The sequence below is a fragment of the Protomyctophum bolini genome (genome assembly GCF_963924005.1).
Source record: "Protomyctophum bolini genome assembly, chromosome: 11".
Classification (NCBI taxonomy): Eukaryota; Metazoa; Chordata; class Actinopteri; order Myctophiformes; family Myctophidae; genus Protomyctophum; species Protomyctophum bolini.
In genome coordinates this window covers 45,127,748-45,148,681 of record NC_137872.1, presented here as the reverse complement: position 1 = coordinate 45,148,681, position 20,934 = coordinate 45,127,748, and the positions used below count along the sequence as shown (strand labels likewise).

Here is a 20,934-nt window from a genome sequence, read left to right as displayed (position 1 = left end):
GTCCAGTAAATCTACGGCTGGTTGAACTATTCAACTGTTTCTTTGTACGCTTTACCAAACGTACTGCACCCCTTTATTGTACTTTACTATTTATTTCTCTATTGTACTCTAGGGCGGCCAAACATTTTACTGTAAGTCCAGACACACATCATCCGGGTACATAGCAACCACATTTAATACAGATTTGTCCCTGCGGACCTCCTTTCTAGTGTTCTATATGATTCAGGTTTAGAAAGTGAAATTAAACTACTACTTAGTTAACTGGGGACCCCCTCTCAACTCTTCTCAAGACCCTGTGGTCACTGCGTTTAAGTTCGCTTTAGACGCTTTCGACTTGTCGCCTACCTTCCAGGTCGACCATCATCATCTCCTGCTTGTTCTTCACCTTGCCCAGGTTCTTGGCCTTCTCCTCTTCCTCAGCCAACGTGGAGGTCATCTCATTGATGCGGTCGTCTAGCAGCTTCTTCTCCTGAATGGGGGAACAAAGGAAAGATGGCGCTGACTCTTTAAAAAAGTGAATGTACATAGAAACTAGGGCATTCACTTCTAGTCATGTTTACTAGTTGACTAGTTGCCTAGTTTACTAGTCGACTAGTCGACTAGTTGTTTAGCTAAATATTATGTAAAAAAAAAAAAGAAAAAAAGGTCTTTAAATGTCTATGAGGAAAACATGAACGGGGATGAACGAGTCACACCTTCTGGAACTTGGAGTTCTGGTCCTCCAGGAGCAGAATGTCCTCTTCATACTTCTTCATCTTGGCCTCGGCGGTCACCTTCTCCAACTGCAGCTTCTGCCGGGCGGCCTCCTCCTCATCCAGCTGTTCCTCCAGGTCCTACAAACACACGCACACGCACACATACTGTTCTTCTAGGTCCTACAAACACACTGTATACTGTTCCTCCAGGTCCTACAAACACACACATACTGTTCTTCTAGGTCCTACAAACACACACACACACACACACACACACACACACACACACACACACACACACACACACACACACACACACACACACACTGTTCCTCTAGGTCCTACAGACACACAACTATGACGAATAACGAAAACTAGTAACTAAAATATTTGTTGTCAAATATAGTTGCACAGCCCAGGCGGTGGCATAACCGTCTGGGCACCCGACTGGTAATCCAGTCGCAGTGTGCCGCGGGTTCGACTCCCGAGCCTGACACGGCCTTTACTGCGTGTCTTCGCCCATCTCTCTCCCGTTTCCTGTCAGCCTACTGTCTGTCCCTTCAAAAAACCAATAAAAGGCGTAATATAGTTGTACAATATTTGCCTCTGAGAGAGAAAGTACAAACACTGTATACTTAAGTAAATGTTCTCTCCTCCACCACTCCCAGATCACAGCATACATACATAACACTACCTGAATGTGTGACTGCATCTTCTTCTTCTCGTTCTGCAGGCCCTGGCTCCTCTCCTCCTCCTCCTCCACCCTGGACTCCAGGTCATGGAGGATCTCCTCCAGCTCCTGCTTCTTGGCGGCCAGACGGGCCCTCATCTCCTCGGCCTCGGCAAACAGCTCCGTCTCGGCCTGGAGCTGCTCCGCCAGGATGTTCTTCTCTTCCACCAGCTATACAGGAGCAGAGCAGAGGCCAGACGTCACACTATACAACAGTCCCAGTGTGTGCGTGTGTGTGTGCGTGCATGCGTGTGTGTGTGTGTGTGTGTGTGTGTGTGTGCGCACACGTGCGTGGCTGCATGCGAGCGTGCAGGAGTGCATGCATGCGTGTGTTAACAGCTCCCATGTTCCATTCGGGTTGCAGTTCAATAACGCAACTGGCGCCAGATCAATGAACTAGCCTACTAAAAATAAAGTGACCTATAATGTGACACGTATCTACAATACATATCGTATCCACATCTATTCCGTGAATGCGGCAGCCCAGGCAGATTCAAATTATGTATATGGATATATCAAATATAGCCTCGTCTACAGTAATTAGTAGTTAATTGGCTATAAGCAACAACAAATATGCCTGCAAAATTAGTCAAACTTAACCAGTGATATCCTAGCCCATACATGGGCAACTGGCGGCTCGGGGGCCACATGCGGCCCCCACCTTGACTTAATGTGGCCCTCAGGTTAATATCAGAATACTGATATATTATTGATTTCAGCTGTTACAATTCCAAACATGCAAACATGACCCACTTTAATTACTTCAGTCTAAATTAGTAGCTTAATGAATGAGTAATATTAAAATGTTATTGTCTTGTCTGGAGTGAGTGTGGAACTATAGTGGCCCTCTGGAGTGAGCGTGGTACTATAGTGGCCCTCTGGAGCGAGTGTGGAAGTATAGTGGCCCTCTGGAGTGAGTGTGGAACTATAGTGGCCCTCTGGAGTGAGTGTGTAACTATAGTGGCCCTCTGGAGTGAGTGTGGAAGTATAGTGGCCCTCTGGAGTGAGTGTGGAACTATAGTGGCCCTCTGGAGTGAGTGTGTAACTATAGTGGCCCTCTGGAGTGAGTGTGGAAGTATAGTGGCCCTCTCCATCGTCAAAGTTGCCCACTCCTGTCCTAGCCGATATGCAGACTTTGAAGTATATATAGTATAATACTGTATATGGAGTGGACACTGTAGCTCTCCAGAGGGTGGGTGTGGTTGGAACTTGGGACTGACCTGCTGGTGTTTCTTCTCCATCTCCACCAGCTCTCCCTCCACCTTGCTCTGCTTCTCCTTGACTTTGACCAGCTCCTCATCTTTGGCCTGCATCTCCTCCTCTTGCCGCGTCACCTGCAGCAGGGGCTTCACCTATAGTGGGACAACACGCAGAGAGGAACTTCATTATTATTAGTATTTACAGTAGGCATGTAACGATGTATCGTATATCGATATATTTATCGATATTAATCCCGACGATATGAATCGATTTAATAAAACATATATTGTTTAGGGGGGCTAGTGAAGTATGGTGTGTGTGTGATATGAAATGTGAACTTTAATCATATTCCATCATATTCAAGTGCTTCTGGAGAGAAATTGCACTTTCAGTAGTAGAGCACTGTATCTGTGTGTGACTGTGCGATAAATTATGAAAAATTATATAAAATAAAATAAAACTGTAATGTTTCTGGAAAAATAAATAAATAATAATATTGTGAAAAATCTTATCGTGAACCTCATATCGTGATACGAATCGTATCGTGAGTTGAGTGAATCGTTACATGCCCATTAGTACTATTATACAGTGCCGAAGTCCTGACGTCACTCGCTCATCCCCTGGTTTGCGGACATATCATTTCTCTATGGAGAATAACATTGGGTCACCTTAAAATGGTCTCATATAAGAATTGTCATCCAAAAATAAACAAACTGTCTCAGGGATATTGTCAGGGACGTGGCTCTGTATCGACAGCCCCGTCACTCACATATTTGTTTCAGTCTGTTTCTATAGCTAAACTGTAACTCATTTGGCAGCAGTAACATTAGCGTTTTCAGTCATTTTTTTCAAACACAGTTCTTATAATATGAGGCGATCTAAGATCCCCCCCTATGGGGATTATAATACAAATAGAAAAATACACGAACCCGTAGACTTAGTGCTCTCTGGCGATATCAGACTTTGGTGCTCTTAATTTATTATTACTTGCACAAGCAGAGAGCGCAAGTACTGTAATGATGTAATCGGCAGTCGCACTGTATGTCGGCGCGTGCACACATGCGCGCAGGCACACATACACACGCACACACGCACACACGCGCACACACACACACACACACACACACACACACACACGCACACACGCACACGCACACGCACACACACACACACACACACCTTCGTGAAGAGTCTCCACCACTGCCAGTGGCGTAGCTTCAGGTAAGCGAAACAGTTCCTCTGCAGAACCTTCAGGGCGCTGAGCTGCTGCTGCTTCTTAGCGAAGGCCCTGCAGCCACACAGGGAGACAGGAGGAGGACAGACACAGGACAGGGAGACAGGAGGAGCACAGACACAGGACAGGGAGACAGGAGGAGGACAGACACAGGACAGGGAGACAGGAGGAGGACAGACACAGGACAGGGAGGCAGGAGGAGGACAGACACAGGACAGGGAGGCAGGAGGAGGACAGACACAGGACAGGGAGAGGAAGAGGACAGACACAGGACAGGGAGACAGGAGGAGGACAGACACGGGACAGGGAGACAGGAGGAGCACAGACACAGGACAGGGAGACAGGAGGAGGACAGACACAGGACAGGGAGACAGGAGGAGGACAGACACAGGACAGGGAGACAGGAGGAGGACAGACACAGGACAGGGAGACAGGAGGAGGACAGACACAGGACAGGGAGACAGGAGGAGGACAGAACACTGCGTGTTGAGTTGACTCCAACCTTTTTAGTATAGCTTAGAAGCAATAATAATGTCAATATGCCAAAAATAAATCCTAGAAGCTTTGTCATTGGTCAAAAAGGAAAAAAAAGGGCAAGGGCAGGTGGTGCACCACTAGCACCCCTAAAGTGTCTATCTGTGCATGCCACTGTGTGTGCATGGACTCACTTGCGTGCCAGGTATCCCCGGCAGACGGCCTGGAAGTAGATGATGATGTCAGTGATCTTCAGGTCTCGCTCCTCCTCCAGGTGAGCCAGGACTCCGGCCCTGAAGAAGATCTTACTCTGGCCGATGCGGAACAAGTTGAGGTCCAGCTCCAGAGCACGGATCTATATTACAGAGGACGGACGGATGGACGGGCGGGGAGGGATGGGGATGAGATGTGTTAATGAACCCATTTAGACCCGAGGACGATTCTACAAAATAATTATAATGTCTTCCAAATCATGACAGTTTTCTGATAAACCTCTGTTTCTATGTCAGTGGTTCTCAAACTATTTTTAATTATATGTAGCTAATTGGCCTCCAACGGTAACCCCCATCTCAAAATATGTTGTTCCAGGGACCCCCCAGCAGCAAAGATTTGAGTTAAAAATGTTCGCTCTGAAAGGATATAATTTGAGACACATTTTCACGATTTTTCAAAAATAGCAGACCTACAAGCTTGTAGCTTGTATATCTGCTATTTTTCAACAGCTAAAGTATAACATAATGCTTGAAACACCAAAAGGGGTTCCCGCCCCAAAATAGGTTAAAGGGCCACTTTCCTGGGGTTTTTATGTGGGTAATTTGTGTTTTTAGATATTTCAGTAGTATTTTAGTATTTCAAAGTGTTCACAGGCTCCATGATGTCATGGACACTGGGCTCACTTCCTTCCTGGACTACAATTCCCATAATGCTTTGGTGCACTGCTCCTCCTTGTGGATAGGGGGAGGGCTGTTTTACTGAGACAACATGTATAGTCCAGGAAGTAAGTGAGCCCAGTGTCCATGACATCATGGAGCCCATGGACAAAATATCTAAAAAACACATGTATACTACCCACATAAAAACCCCAGGAAAGTGTTTCTTGTCTCCCAAACATCATTGAAATAAGATCTGGTTGCAAAAGGGGTGAAGTGGCCCTTTAAGCAATACACGAGAGGGTGTGCTTTACCGTCATTAATGCATGCCTGCATTGCTGCAGGAACGAGCTGATAGGCCAGTTCTGCAAGTAGCGCAGAAGTGCATTAATGACGCTAAAGCACGACCCTCGAGTGTAATATTGCGATCATACAACAGTTACCCATAAAAACCCCCACGTCAACTCAATTTCATTATAACTAGGATATTAGCTAAAAGTAGAAAGAAAAGTGTTCAGAGAAACTCGGTAGCATAGCAACCCAGTCGGCTCCGCTCTGGGAGAACAGCACAGCTGATTTTGATGTTTTGATTAGGCGTGCCATCATGCTCGTTTGAAGCATGGCTACAAATGGCTACTTCATCCAATCATATTGCTTGCTCGAAAACGACCTGTTGTATAATGAGTGGTGGTTACAAATCCTATTGATTTGAGAATGTTGGACATACATTTATGATATTCTTGAACACTGACACACTTGTAGGTCCTTGTTACTTCTTACAGTGGTAATTCAAAACACAATATGACTTTGTGTGTTATCATTACAAGAGATCCGGATCTTTACCATTCTCTCACAGGCCTGCTTGCCGTCCATGAAACCCTTGGGAATGGCATTTGGAGTGAGTATTTCATACCTGCCCGAAGAACAGAGAGAGAGATAGAGTTTGATGGCTAAAACCACAGTGTAAGCATTGCACTGTACCTCCAAGTTGAGAGAGAGAGAGAGAGAGAGAGGGGGAGAGAGAGAGAGAGAGAGAGAGAGAGAGAGAGAGAGAGAGAGAGAGAGAGAGAGAGAGAGAGAGAGAGAGAGAGAGAGAGAGAGAGGGAAAGAAAGAGGCCTCTCCAAACAGGCCTGTCTATGTACTGACAGGTGGAGTTCTGTGGAGATCAAACATCATCTATCTTTCCTCAATCAACAAAGTACATGGAGTCACTGCTAAGGCCTCATTCACACGCATCAAACACGTGGTTTGATTGCTGCCTCATCAAACACTAATGTTTGGTCAAACCATGTGACTCCCATTGGAATTGCATTGTGGCAGCCAAGCCCATTAATCACAGACAGAGCACAGAACATCCGTTTGATACGTGTGAATGAGGCCTTAAGGATCGCACGCACGCATGCACGCACGCACACACACACACACACACACACACACACACACACACACACACACACACGCGCGCGCATACATCATGTCCAGTAAGAGTGGAACAGAGAGATACTTTCAGCTCAGTGAGAGATGGGAGAATACCATAATAGAAGAGGGACAGAAAAGAATAGATCAGAACCAAATGGAATATAGAATGCTATAGAACAGAATAAAATAGAATGGAACCGGACCGAGGACATCACTATACATAGAGAAAAACATAGACAAGTGACCCAAATCATCCATTAATTTATGTGTCTGGAAACATGGTCTTGGTACGAAACATGATCATTTCTTATGAAAATGTGTTTATGTGTTTCATACAAATGCATCATTTTAACCAGCCCTAAGCACTATATACCTCGCTTTTTCACCATGTCAAGGCTTTGTGTGATAAAATGTAGTAGAGTACATGATTGCAGCAGTGTTTCATCGACTAAAACTAAGACGAAAAATGTCGACTACCTTTTTCACAGACGAAAACTAAATGGAAACTAAATAAAAACTAAGCTATGATGACCGAAACTAATACTAAATATACTGACATTTTCATCAACAAATAAAAACTAGACTAAAATGTTGGGAAGGGACTAGTGGACAAGAGATCCAGTATAAGTCATTTTACACTTGTGACTAAATTTGACTGAGGAACTGCCATTGGATTTCTTTTTTCATTTTCATTTTTTTGACATAATTGTTGACCCACCAGTTTTGGAGATATGGCTTACAGAGTAATGTCTTGCGGAAAACAGCGAGTTGAGAAAACAGGCTTGAAAGGTTCACTGCTGTGGTCTCTAACATTACACCTAGCTACATGTTTAAGCATTTATTTCATATTTACATGTCGATTTCAGCTCTGACACTTATTTCAGACATGCTCTAGTAGTATGTGAACAGTCTGCCTGTGCTATTAACTCATAAAAAAAAGGGTTTCTCCTCTGGTGAAAAGCTGGAATTTGCGCGATGGCAGGCTCTCAGTCAAATCTGGTCACACTTGGTTGCATGCTGAAAATAGCCGATCAACAAGTTCACAACGTTGTGAGCTTGTAGATCAGCTATTAAGTGTAAAAACAGTCATTACAATGGCATCAAGGCCCGCCAAAATACTTTTTAGTCGACTAAATGTTAAGTCGACTAAAATCTTATGATATTCAGTCGACTAAAACTAGACTAACACTAAGACATTCCAGGTGACAAAACATGTGACTAAAACTAAACGATCCAAATGTGCTGCCAAAAGCAACAGTGTCATTGCAGTATACCTCTGCCGGAACTCCTGGAAAACGATGCGGTTGGGGAAGCCTTGTCTACAGATACGGATGCCCTCCAGAACGCCATTACACCTCAGCTGGTCCAGAACCAGGTGGGGGTCCAATTTACCTGCCTGTGGGGGAGGCAGAGGAAGAGGAGGGGGGTGGCGAGGAAGGTGTGAAAAAGGAGCAGGACTTGGAACATAATATAACGCACCTCTTAGGAGAAGAAAGTTACTCAGTCCAGTGGCGCGTTCCAATTTTATTACTAGTAAGTGCTACATATATATATATATATATATATATATATTAGGGGGTGTAACGATACATTTGAACAGCGATACGATATGTATCACGATATATGGTTGACGGTACGATACATGGACGGTATTGGTTCATTATGGCGATCCGATACGATACAGTAACTATTTAAAATGCATTGACATTATTTTAAACTATGTAATTAAACCCCTCAAAAAATTGCTAATTACCACACACAGAAATTTAGTATTAATACAATCAATTATATTTGCATAGCAAAACGATTCGATAATGATTGTTTTGCATTGCAAAACGATACGATACAAAGTCAATGTTGCTGTTTTCATTTCGAGACGGCAGATTCTTAGAATAGATAGATTCTTGAATCTACAAGGTAGATTCTTGAATCTACAAGGTAGATTCTTGAATCTACAAGGTAGATTCTTGAATCTACAAGGTAGATTCTTGAATCTACAAGGTAGATTCTTGAATCTACAAGGTAGATTCTTGAATCTACAAGCTCACAGCGCGTCGCGTCTACAAGCTGTTGAGAGCTTGTAGATCAGCTATTTTCGGGGCGCAACCCAGCACTCTTTATCTAGTGGAGATGTGGTGTGTAACGACATGGATTTCTAAACAAATTTGTTCAACACAAAATGCTGCGTTCAAGTTCAGGAGCCTTTGGAAAAAAGCAATTGTCCTGAATGCAGACTTTGGCATGAAAAGGGAAGGAGTGGCATGTGCATTTCTTCCACCATGGTAAATCCTGTATTTGTGGTCTAGATAGAAAGGGCAGTTGTTTTACAGACGGGTAAAAGGGCAGGGGCTGAAGCCCATGCACCTTTGAGGTCTATGTGTGCACGTCCCTGTCTGACAGTTGAGTCATAATTATTATGAACAAGATGACACTCACCCTCTTCTCATGGTTGGGTATGATGCAGCGGACAAAGTTGGGGTTGGTGTTCCTCAGCGTGGCCATGAGCTTGGACAGCTGCTCCTTGTACAGCTGGCCCACGGTGCGGAACATGCCCTTTTTAGTCTTGTAGGCCGCGCCGAATGCCGTCTCGTTCATGCCTGCCACCTGGTCCAGACCCACAATACGATCAACTAGGATTGGGGGGAGAGAGAGAGAGAGAGAGAGAGAGAGAGAGAGAGAGAGAGAGAGAGAGAGAGAGAGAGAGAGAGAGAGAGATATTATATTTTTAGTAACGATAGTGAAGTGTACTACTTGACTTGACTGGAATAGTACATCTAACGGTGAGATGTTGAATAAATCACAGTAGAAAAGGGCAAAGCTCAATTTATATACGCATTTCTGACAACATTTTGACTGGATATTCATCAGAGAATGTTGTCCATGAAATGTGTAGTTTCCAAGAAAGCCGTTTTTTACTGTTTTAGTCAAGAGACTAAGTTGATTGTGGGTCCTTGATGTAGTTCTGGGCTACAGCGACGCTATCCGTGCAAGGCGTGCTTCTCTCACACACTCCACTGAGTCCAGCAAGCTCTCCTGTCAGGCAGAACTGGACACCAAAGCACAGCCAGGGCAGACACATCATACTGTACACACCGTTAACATCTAACAGAATGGCTACCATGATGGAGGACTTTGGAAGGCAATATACCTGACTAGAGCCAGGCCGATATCGGTTTTAGCCAATATGGCAGTATTTACTTACTCAGTGTAGGCAATTCCCGATTTGTAAAAAGTTTGAAAAATACCAGAACTTGTAAATTGGCTATTTAAAAAAAAGTGAATGGCCTATTCACAATGGAAATGGATAATACGGTATGTGTAGCTTTCCTCCTCTACCACGGATTTGACTCCAGTTTCCTGCGTAAGTGCTGACATGTATACCATTGAGATCATAGCTAATATCCCCTGCTATGTCCTGCTTGCTCAGGGGATGAATTGAATCTTGACCAACAGGTCAAAATTCATGTCAGATCCTGTGTCTAGGTGAGATCTATAGATCTAATAGCTCATGAGTCATGACCATTTTGTTGTTGCAGATGTATGGACTGATATTGTCAGTATATCAGTACAAAGACAGTCCAGCCATGCAAAGCCAGAGAGAGTGAGAGAGAGCGCAGGGGAACTGATGAGCAGTGTTGTTTTCGTCGACTAAAACTATGACGAAAAATGTTCGTCAACTGCCTTTTTCCACTGATGAAAGCTAAATGTAAACTAAATGAAAACTAAGCTACGATGACTAAAACTAAGACTAAATATTATCGACAATCTCGTCAAGAAATAAAAACTAGACTAAAATGTTATAGGAAGGGAATATAGTGGACAGGAGATCCAGTATAAGTAATTTCACACTTGGTTGCATGCTGAAAATAGCCGATCTACAAGCTACGCGACGCATTGTGAGCCGACAAAAATCGACTAAATCACCCGTAGATCTAGTCGACTAAAAGCTTATGACATTTAGTCGACCAAAACTAGACTAACACTAACACATTCCCAGGTGACTGAAATGTGACTAAAACTGAATGAAAACTATTCAAAAGACTATGACTAAAAACTAGAAAACTAAATTTTGCTGCCAAAAACAACACTGCTGATGAGGCCTATATAACCGTACGGCCACACACAGCGAGGGAGAAGCCAGTGTCACACAAAGATAAGTGTCCTTATCGATCACCTGGAGCCTCATGGAGCCCGCCAGAGACATTGTCATAGAAAGACGCTCTCTGAAACGTCTGAATGTCTATATATATATATATATAGACGCGTAGGCATGAGACACAGGAAAGAGAAAGACAGGACCGTGAGCCTATATGCCTATATGCCTATATGCCTTTTTTTTTTTTTTCGTGTACACAGTATGCACGCACGCACGCACGCACGCACGCACACACAAATATCACACTCCACGTTATCTCAAACGTTCAGTGATTTGTGGCACACTTTTCATCTCGTTGCTGTCGGGCGGAAACCTTGTATTTCCCAATTTATACTTTTCAGGAAATGTTGCATTCCAAGGTAGTACTTTAGTCACAAGCTAACAGACAGACTTAACCACTTACAACCTGGCCTCCCCCCCCCCCCCAAAATGTCTATAATAGACAAAACAACCGATCCACAAGCTCATAACCTGCAGTTGTGTTTCAAATATATATAAATGGAAATACATGGTTTCTGCTGCCCGACAGTGGGGATAAAAGGGGAGAATAGGATTCAACAGTTAATTCAGTGGAATACTCCATGCGCCTTTACCAAAGCACTCTTATTATTTCAGGCTGACATTTGGTTATCATAGATGATTACAATGTAATCTTGTTAAACGAGTTACTTAATCACATCCATTCCATTTGGTTAGTCATTCCAGCTAAAATATACATAAAAAAAGAAATCTCTAAAAAACTAAAACATTGTGTGCTCAACTGGAGTAGAAAAGATAACTTATCAATCATTCCTTTGGCTATGACAGACAATAATGTGTATTGCTTTGTTTGGAAACGCTTTATTCTAGTAGTTAGACATTCCGTTTTTACATTTACCGTTTTTACCGTATATTTAACACTGTACAGCTGTGAGTGCCGTGGATGTGTGTGTGTGTGTGTGTGTGTGTGTGTGTGTGTGTGTGTGTGTGTGTGTGTGTGTGTGTGTGTGTGTGTGTGTGTGTGTTTGTGTGTGTGTCTGCGTGCGTGCGTGCAGTATGCATAAGACATATATTATACAAGTAAGACGCGCAAACGCAGGAAGCGAACGCAGCTGAGACCCTGCAGATCATGTCTGTCTGTCTGTCTGTCTGTCTGTCTGTCCCGCTGTTACTGTATATGTGGACCTGGCCCCTTTTGTGCCCATATTTGGAGCTGAGTGATTTGTTTGTGATTGATGCAACACACTCCATATTTGTACGTATAGCGGGACAGACACACAGACACACAGACAGACATGATCTGCTAGGTCTCATTGCGAACGCAGTGATTGCGAACCCAGTGAGCACTTACTATGAGACCTAGCAGATCATGTCTGTGTGTGTGTGTGTGTGTCCGTGTGTCTGTCTGTCCCACTATCCAAATATGGAGTGTGTTGCATCAGCAATCACTCAGCTCCATATATGGGCACAAAAGGGGCCAGTGATTTGTTTGTTGTGGACCTGGCCCCTTTTGTGCCCTAATTGTTATTGCAATTTACGATCTGCGTTCGCTTCCCGCGTTCACGCGTCTTACTCATAGTAAGTGCTCACTGCGTTCGCAATCACTGCGTTCGCAATGAGCATTACAGTCCAATCTTTGCTATATATTCCGGATCTCTGTATCCATCAGTCCTTGTCCCTTTTATGCCCATATATGGAGATCACCGATGTCATCAGTATAATACACATGTGTACTGTGTGTATATATATATATATATATATATAGATCACCCGATCCGATCGGGACAACCCTATTGCTATATATATATATCCGATCGGATCGGGTGATCGGAAATCGCGGCCGATCACATAATTTTCAACAAATCGGAGTCAGATCGGGAGCCAAAAAACGTGATCGGGACATCCCTAGTATGAATATTATATTCATATCATGATATTAGTCTGGATATTGTCTGTGGTTTGGGATAATGGTACTATCGTGATATGGCGTGATATGGTGTTCTATAAAATATAAATATCGGGAAATATAAGCCAAATAAAAGCCACACGCTATGGCAGCATCGCCGCAGGGTATAGGTAGGAGGCAGGTGGCTGAAACAGTTTGTCTAAAATATATTATGCTTTGACATAATAGGCTATAATTATTACCATGGTGAGCTTCATGAGCGTGGTGGGAGTGGGACTCACCGTCTTTCCAGAGCTCGGACACAAACTTGTCAGCTGACTGGTGCAGCAACGTGGCCACGTTGTCATTCAGGGGGTCCATGTTCTTCATCAGCCACTCGTCAGCCTTGTAGTCAACCTGAGGAGGAGGAGGCAGAAGACCTATATGCTTAACCCGTTTAGGCCTAAAGTAAAAAAAAAAAAAAAAAAAGTCTTCTAAATCATGTTTCTATATCACTGGTGCTCAATATTTCATGTCAAGGACCCCCGGAAATATATGTAATTGGCCGCCGACCCCCATCTGAAAATATGTATAGTTCCAGGCACCCTCCCAGAAGCAAAGATTTGAGTTAAAAAAACATTCGCTCTGAAAGAATATATTATATATTCAAATATTTGGGCCACCGTTTCCCTATTTTTCAGAAATAGCAGACCTACAAGCTTGTAGCGCGGAGAATTTGGTGCAGAGGTTCCATCGTTGGCATTCAGGGAGTGTGTGTGCACAGTTTGGCATCGACCAGGTTACCAGTGCCGGAGATGGACGGACGGACGGACGGACGGACGGACGGACGGACGGACGGACGGACGGACGGGGGTGCAAAACATTAGCCTGGCTAAAGCCAGACGCGAATCAGCCGCTGGCAATTTTTTTTTGCCTGCTGGCGGATTACGACCGTGTGATATTAGTCTGGCTTATTAGCCAGGCTAGGTTAGAAAAACATACTCTCCCCATGCCTTCGGCTGGTGGAGACAATACAATTAAAATGAAATAAATCAAAGCGATCAGTTCATTAGTTTCCATGGCATTAAATATATGGATTTATTTCTAAGTTCATGTGTTTGTGATTCTGACAAGAACTCTAAAAAGCAGATCATTGTATCAGCTAGACAGGAAATCAAGAAGGGGGTCAAAGACTTTAGGATAAAGTCCTCCATATGGATTGGATCAAAGCGCATGGGAGTGGAAACCCCACTATGTTAGCACTCTTTTTCCACGTCAACATCTTCATTTGATCTAGTTCAAAATAATGTCATGCTGGATCCAGAAGTGAATACTGGATGAGGTTTAACATCTGGATCATGCAGACTATGAGGTTTTTTTTCCTTCCCCCTGCTTGTCATGATTAAGGTTCACCTCCAGAAATGAGGTTAGGCGATTTAACATTGTGCATGTACTGTGCATATGCGTGTCTGTGTTAGGAGATGTGTATGTGTGTGCCTGCACTTTTGCGTGCGTGTGTGCGTGTGTGCACGCCTGAATAGGGGTAAATCAAATTGAAAGCATCATTCTGGGGGTCGATATTAGCTTTGAGAGAGAGAGAGAGAGAGAGAGAGAGAGAGAGAGAGAGAGAGAGAGGGAGCCTCCTCTGGAATGTGGTGAAATATGTGTCTCCTCTCTCCAGATGGCAGACCAGACCACCGTGCTCAACAGGCACGTGCACCCATAAGACATCAAAGGGGGCTTCGGGCCCCTGCCCTTTTACGCCTTCTGTAAAACAACTGCACTTAACCAGACCACGAATGCAGCATTTATACTATGGTGAAAGAAATGCAAATGCCCTATCCTCTCCTTTCCATGCCATACTGGAAGGCAGCATTAGGGAGAATTGCCTTTTTTTTTTAAACTAATTTGTTTCGAAATCCATTTCGTATACACCGCATATCTCCAGTAAATAAAGACGCCTGGGTTTGCGCCCCAAAAATAGCTGATCTACAAGCTCTCAACGTGCCGCAGCGTGACGCGTTGAGAGCTTGTAGATCTGCAATTTTTTGTCCAAAAGTGCCCTCTTACGGGATTTCAGCCTCTGCCTCTCTAAACACTCTCTGCACGTCCCTGGTGCCCAAGTAAAAGGTGAAGGTTGAACACAGCCTCCGTTATGTAACCTGCTACCAGGCAGCGTGGTCGAGTCACAGTCACACACCGATGCGAACCAGATGTGGGCTTCCTGCCGCCGCAGCCAGCAAGACAACCGGGCTTTTGTGTCGAAGCAATGACCTGCTTAATTACGCTTTCAGAGGAGCGAAGGTCTGCTGCCTCCGAGGAAGGGGACCGCAAAAAACCACCGGCCAGAAACGAGAGCTGCGCTTCGCCTAAGAAAAACACAGCGAACAACATGGAAAGATCTGAGGCTATTATGTGGACTTGTATAGGAGTAATGGTTTTAAAAGGGATATTTCAATTACTCTGGCGCTCAGAAATACATAGTCCTATTAATGAGGTAATGGAGGACTGGTCCTGTGCAAGACATGCAAAACGCCAAACGTCCCGAAATAACAGATTGTCAGCGACTGACATCACTCTAGGATAAAGCACAAATTGGACACAAGTCTGTGGTTTAAGCTTAATTTGAGAAAAGTGAATTTAGCAGCACTCTGTTTTGTACGCCTTGTGATTTAAAACAAAGTATATCGTTGAAAGGGTCAAGGACTTTCAAATAATAACAGCATGGCTGATGTTTTTTTTTTTTTTTTTACTTTTGTTCTTGTTCTTGTCCGTTTGTGTGTATCAAAATTGAGATGATTTGATTGGCTGAGCATGGGATGTGATGTATGATAATTGTATGATGATAAGAGCGTCCCTCGCTTCGTGTTTCTTGAGGGGCGCTAGCCCCTCCTATAAACAGCTATAGTGTAGATTATGTCTTAACACAAACATTAAATGCCATTGAGAATTGACAATGAAAGGAGAAATTTCCCTGGAACAACATATTTTCAGATGGGGGTCGGCGGCCAACTACATATATTTTTGGGGGTCCTTGACCTGAAAATGTTTGAGAACCACTGACATAGAAACGTGGGTTTTTCAGAAAACTGTCGGGATTTAGAAGACATTTTGTAGAATCGTCCTGGGTTAATGGGTTGCCTTCCTCAGAGAACAGACTGTGGAAGAAGACAGTTTTTATTATCTGTCTTCCTTGTGATCTTCGTCTCGTCTACGACCTCCATGTTCGACCTCCCCGCAACGCAAGGCCCAACTTCAATGAGCACAACGCAGAGTGACCATTCCCATGTCCGCTTAGATTAGTTAGTGTGTTTACCATATTAAAATACCTAGGAATATATTTGCCAAAGAATATCCGAATGCTAGCGGATATCAACTATGGCACCCTTCAAAGAAAGATTAAAGAAGATATACAGAGCAGGCGGCACTCATTGGTATGGGCACATATTATGCCAATTATGAAAATTGCCCAACATAATTATGTAAGTTAGCATCCGGCAGTTTCTACATGCTGGGGACCCATACTAAACATTTCTAACATAAAACGTTGGTGTACTCAACATGTCCGGTTTCACTTTTTGGCTACTAGGCTACCTAGTTTGTGTTCAGGGGAGAAGTCTAATTTCTGCTTTGGGTCACGGGCTAAAAAGTTTGGGAACCACTGGCTCATTCATAGTCTGGATTTTCGGTGGTGGGGTGACCACCGAACTACACAACATGACGTCACGAGCCACGGTGAAGAGCAAACCACCGCCACCGCTCCAGCCCTTCTCTCTGTTTTTACTCACCACCGCTCAACGTTATTTCAGCTCCGGTGGTCACCTCACCACCGGAGCGGTGGTCACCTCACCACCGAAAATCCAGACTACGACTGCAGTTCCCCGTTGTTCCCCGTTGTTCGACATTAAAAATGTCAGAAAGTATAAGAAAACAAATAAATAATAAATAAATAATATTTGTAATATGAGACAGACAGACAGACAGACAGACAGACAGACAGACAGACAGACAGACAGACAGACAGACAGACAGACAGACATCTTATTGACGGCTCGCCCAATAGGAATCAAATAAAAATAATAGATCCTATGACCGGGACTCCAAATGAACCGTTTACGGGTGCAGTACTTCGCAGTTTTTGGTTTAGACTAGTTATTGGTTAGACCAGTCATTAGTCCTACAACTACAACCTATCTCAAACGCTCACCCTAAACCTAACCTCCCACGGGGCAGCAGCACACCTAAACCTAACCTTAACCCATGTCTAACCAATGACTAGTTGCGAACGCAGTAAGCACTTACTATGAGACCTAGCAGATCCTGTCTGTCTGTCTGTGTGTCTGTCTGTCTGTCTGTCTGTCTGTCTGTCCCGCTTTTGTGCCCATATATGGAGCTGAGTGATTTGTGTCACCATGACTCAGCCATAACCATATAAGGAGTCCCCAAAGCAGCTATACGTCCAAAACCCAAATATGTACGAGCTGCGTTCGCTTCCCGTGTTTGCGCGTCTTACTGGTCTAAACTAAGTATGCACCCCCCCCGTTTACAAGTCTGCAACTCTGAGATTTGTACAAAAATGGGAGACGCAATAATAAGATACAATAAGACCTATATAGGAAATGTTGAGTCACTCCTTCCTCCCTGTACATGCAGTATACCTACCCGTCCTGCATAGTGGATGACGCAGAAGTCAGCTTTGTCCTTGAGTTGCCGTGGTTTCTGGAACTTGGTGTGCGTGCCCTGCTCCTGCAGCACCTTGTCCACAAAGGTCTTGTCCGTAGCCTTGGGGAACCAGCACTCCTCGTCCAGCAGGGCCAGGATGCCAGGCGGGTTGGTCTGCATGGGACATGGGATTGTTAGTCTACACGGACCCCCATTTCATCGCATTTCTAACTCTGGGACCCCCAATTTAGATTGTAAAATCAAGGTTAATTTAACTCCAAACTATCAGTTATAGCTGGGGACCCGCCCCCATATGCAGTATTGTTTTTGACAGCAAATTTGGATTGTAGTTTTATGTCATATAGTCTTTTGAAGAGTTTTCATTTAGTTTTAGTCACATTTTAGCCACCTGCCTGGAATGCTTTGGTGTTAGTCTAGTTTTAGTTGACTAAATATCATACGACTTTAGTCGACTAAATCTACAGTTGATTTGGTCGCCTAAAGTGTACTTTGCCGTCGTAATGACTGTTTTTACACTTGCTGAAAATAGCCGTCATAATGAGCTTGTAGATTGGCTATTTTCAGCAGGCAACCAAGTGAAAAATGACTTTGTCTTTTACTCATACTGGATCTCTAGTCTAGTTTTAATTTGTTGACGAAATTGTCAATATATTTAGTCTTAGTTTTTGTCATCATAGCTTAGTTTTCATTTAGTTTACATTTAGTTTGTCAGTGAAAAAAGGTAGTCGACGAACATTTTCCGATCAACACTGGTCATATGCATATTAACACGCACATTTATGAACACTCATACCTGCACAATAAACAAAGCATATATGCAGAAATGCACAGTACCTGTGCGTGCGTGCCAATGCATCTTTGTGTCTATCGCACTAACAATGGTAATTGCGAATCTGTGATGTCTTTCTATCACGCTGTATCTCTACAGTGCTTTTGTCTGCCACTAGGTGGCACCGCAATTTCTAAGATACTATACTTTGAATGGGACCCTAGGGCGTGCATGCGCACGTATCCTGGTGCGTGCGTGCGTGCGTGCGTGCAGCGCAAGGGGCCAGCTAGGCACTCCAATGTTGAAGCGCTGGTCCCTAGTGGTAAGAGGAAGGACTGCAGGCGGACCCGTGGATTCTTGACGAGGAAACCCCGTATACAGAAGAATTGGACTATTTGAGACCTGGAAATTAGCGCTCAATGTTAAAGCCCAGCTGCACTTCCGCACTTCTTGACTTCCGGACACCAAATTTTGGTGTCCAAATGCTGATATCAGCGAAAGAATGCGGAAATAGACGGTACTTCCGGCAGCCTTCCGGGTGCTTCAAAACGCCACTGAGCAACTTCCACGGACATGAATAGCGGAGGGGGCGGAGCTTCGCGCCAGTTTAGTCTCTATCCTTTTAATACTCTATGGTGCAGCGCTACGTACAGGTCTCTCGATGAGGTCGATGCAGGGCTGCAGGTCGAGGCCGAAGTCGATGAAGCTCCACTCGATGCCCTCCCGCTGGTACTCCTCCTGCTCCAGGATGAACATGGTGTGGTTGAACAGCTGCTGCAGCTTCTCGTTGGTGTAGTTGATGCACAGCTGCTCAAACGAGTTCAGCTGCAGGTGGACAGAGAGAGAGAGAGAGAGTAGGGGAGAGAGAGAGAGAGAGAGAGAGAGAGAGAGAGAGAGAGAGAGAGAGAGAGAGAGAGAGAGAGAGAGAGAGGACGACATTTAATACTAAATCATGACAACTTTCTGAAAAACATATATCAGTGGTTCTCAATATTTCATGTCAAGGACCCCAAAAAATGTATGTATTTGGTCGCCGACCCCCATCTGAAAATATGTTGTTCCAGGGACCCCCCCCCCCAGAAGCAAAGATTTGAGTTAAAAACGTTCGCTCTGAAAGTATATATTCAAAGATCTACGCCATATTTTCACGATTAAAAAGAAATAGCAGACCTACAAGCTCGTAGCACTCGGTGCCGCGCTATGAGCTTGTAGATCTGCTATTTTTCAATAGCTAAAGAATAACATAATGCTTAAAACACCAAAAGGGGTTCCCACCCAAAATGGGTTAATGTATTGTTAATTATACAGGTAATTTCGAGGAAGCAATCTGATTGGTTGAAACAGCTTTCTTTGCTGTGCTGTTCTCCCAGAGCACAGCTGACTGGGTGGCTAGGCTAGCGAGTTTCTTGGGACATTTGTGGTTGTAGTGGCTACATCCGTCATTAAAAATGATATATTATTTAAATTACTTAAATATTTTAAGCATCATTAACCTATTCTGGACGGGAAACCCTTTTGGTGTTTTTAGCATTATGTTAAACTTTAGCTATTGAAAAAAGCTGATCTACAAGGTCACAAGCTACGAGCTTGTAGATGTGCTATTTTTGAAAAATCGTGAAAATGTGGCCCAAATCTTTGAATATATATTCTTTCAGAGCGAACGTTTTAAACTCAAATCTAAAACATATTTTCAGATGGGGGTCGGCGACCAATTACATATAATCTTGGGGGTCCTTGACATGAAAATGTTTGAGAAGGACTGACACAGAAAAATAGGGTTTTTCAGAAAACTGTCAGGATTTAGAAGGCATTTGTAGAATCGCCCTTAATCGGTCTAAATTGGTTAAAACTAAAGTCATGATTCAGTGTTGGACTGTTTGTGTTTGCAAGCACATGAGCGCATGAGTGATGTAATGCAAGCACCTCAAAGATCTCAAAGCCAGCGATGTCCAGGATACCGATGAAGGAGGCCCCCTGGCGCTTTGTCCTGTCCAGAGCCTTGTTGATGCGATGGACCAGCCAGCGGAACAGACGCTCATATGTCGCTTTAGCTAGAGCTTCAATGGCGAAATCCGCCTGGGGAAAGACAGTGACACTTCAAAGTCCAGGGAGAGAGAGAGATAGAGACCAGGGGAGAGCCACGACATGAATGATAGATAATAGCCATGTCACCCACATGGCCATGTACGAGTCTGATGGCAGCAAACGTGAGAACGTATAAAACCCACGGGTGGTACTGACTTTTTTCCTGTTATGATATCAACATGTTGGCTAAAAAGCCAAGAGTCTGATATAGCAGACACATCATGAGAAATCGTCACTTCAACCACAGCAAAGCCAGAGACAAAATAATGTCTCTGTAACTCTTTTGTTGACTTTCAGGGTTTCATTTGACATTCATGCTCATTTTGCACCAACAAAACGGCACCAACAAAAGGGTACAAATGAACCCATAAGGGTCAATAATTGTATCCCTGCGTGTCACGTGCAGCTTTTCTATGAGGAGGAGGAGATCAGCATCTCTCTCACCTGCTCTTTAGTCTGTGCCTTCTGCACATAGTCTCGTCCCACTTTGATCCTGGGGGACAGGATGGCTCTGGTGAACTCCATCACATTCATCCCCAACAGATGGCACAGCTTCTGGGCCGCTGGTAGAGGAGCAGAAGGAACACACAAGCACATGGTGTTAGGGCCGATTCATACTCCTATTTTACCGCTGTTTCGGCGCTGTAGTGCCAAAATGATTTCGGCTCGTTTCAGTAGCACCGAAGAGCGGTACCCCCCCAGAGGAAGTGCACCAAAGCATTATGGGCATTGTAGGAATTGAGCAATCCAGTCAA

The 20,934-nt window shown here is 44.1% G+C and overlaps 2 protein-coding genes across 3 annotated transcripts in view; both read right to left on the bottom strand.

Moving 5' to 3' along the window:
- Nucleotides 1–17,206, bottom strand: part of LOC308324607 (myosin heavy chain, fast skeletal muscle-like) — an 84,472-nt gene extending 67,266 nt beyond the window's left edge. The window contains exon 1 of the mRNA XM_080776737.1: nucleotides 17,190–17,206. The gene's annotated coding sequence lies outside the window, so the exon portion shown is untranslated. The remainder of the gene's footprint in view (nucleotides 1–17,189) is intronic.
- The window catches only part of LOC308324606 (myosin-10-like), a 158,440-nt gene that overhangs the window by 29,254 nt on the left and 108,252 nt on the right, over nucleotides 1–20,934 (bottom strand). For both annotated transcript variants that reach the window (XM_080776736.1, XM_080776735.1), the window contains exons 12-25: nucleotides 20,624–20,742; nucleotides 20,018–20,170; nucleotides 18,746–18,919; nucleotides 17,305–17,478; nucleotides 12,945–13,059; nucleotides 9,059–9,252; nucleotides 7,897–8,018; nucleotides 6,046–6,115; nucleotides 4,528–4,688; nucleotides 3,805–3,913; nucleotides 2,646–2,777; nucleotides 1,390–1,596; nucleotides 696–833; nucleotides 346–469 (exon numbers count right to left, since the gene is read on the bottom strand). In XM_080776736.1, the coding sequence (XP_080632862.1) occupies nucleotides 346–469; nucleotides 696–833; nucleotides 1,390–1,596; nucleotides 2,646–2,777; nucleotides 3,805–3,913; nucleotides 4,528–4,688; nucleotides 6,046–6,115; nucleotides 7,897–8,018; nucleotides 9,059–9,252; nucleotides 12,945–13,059; nucleotides 17,305–17,478; nucleotides 18,746–18,919; nucleotides 20,018–20,170; nucleotides 20,624–20,742 (1,992 nt within the window). The remainder of the gene's footprint in view (nucleotides 1–345; nucleotides 470–695; nucleotides 834–1,389; nucleotides 1,597–2,645; nucleotides 2,778–3,804; nucleotides 3,914–4,527; nucleotides 4,689–6,045; nucleotides 6,116–7,896; nucleotides 8,019–9,058; nucleotides 9,253–12,944; nucleotides 13,060–17,304; nucleotides 17,479–18,745; nucleotides 18,920–20,017; nucleotides 20,171–20,623; nucleotides 20,743–20,934) is intronic.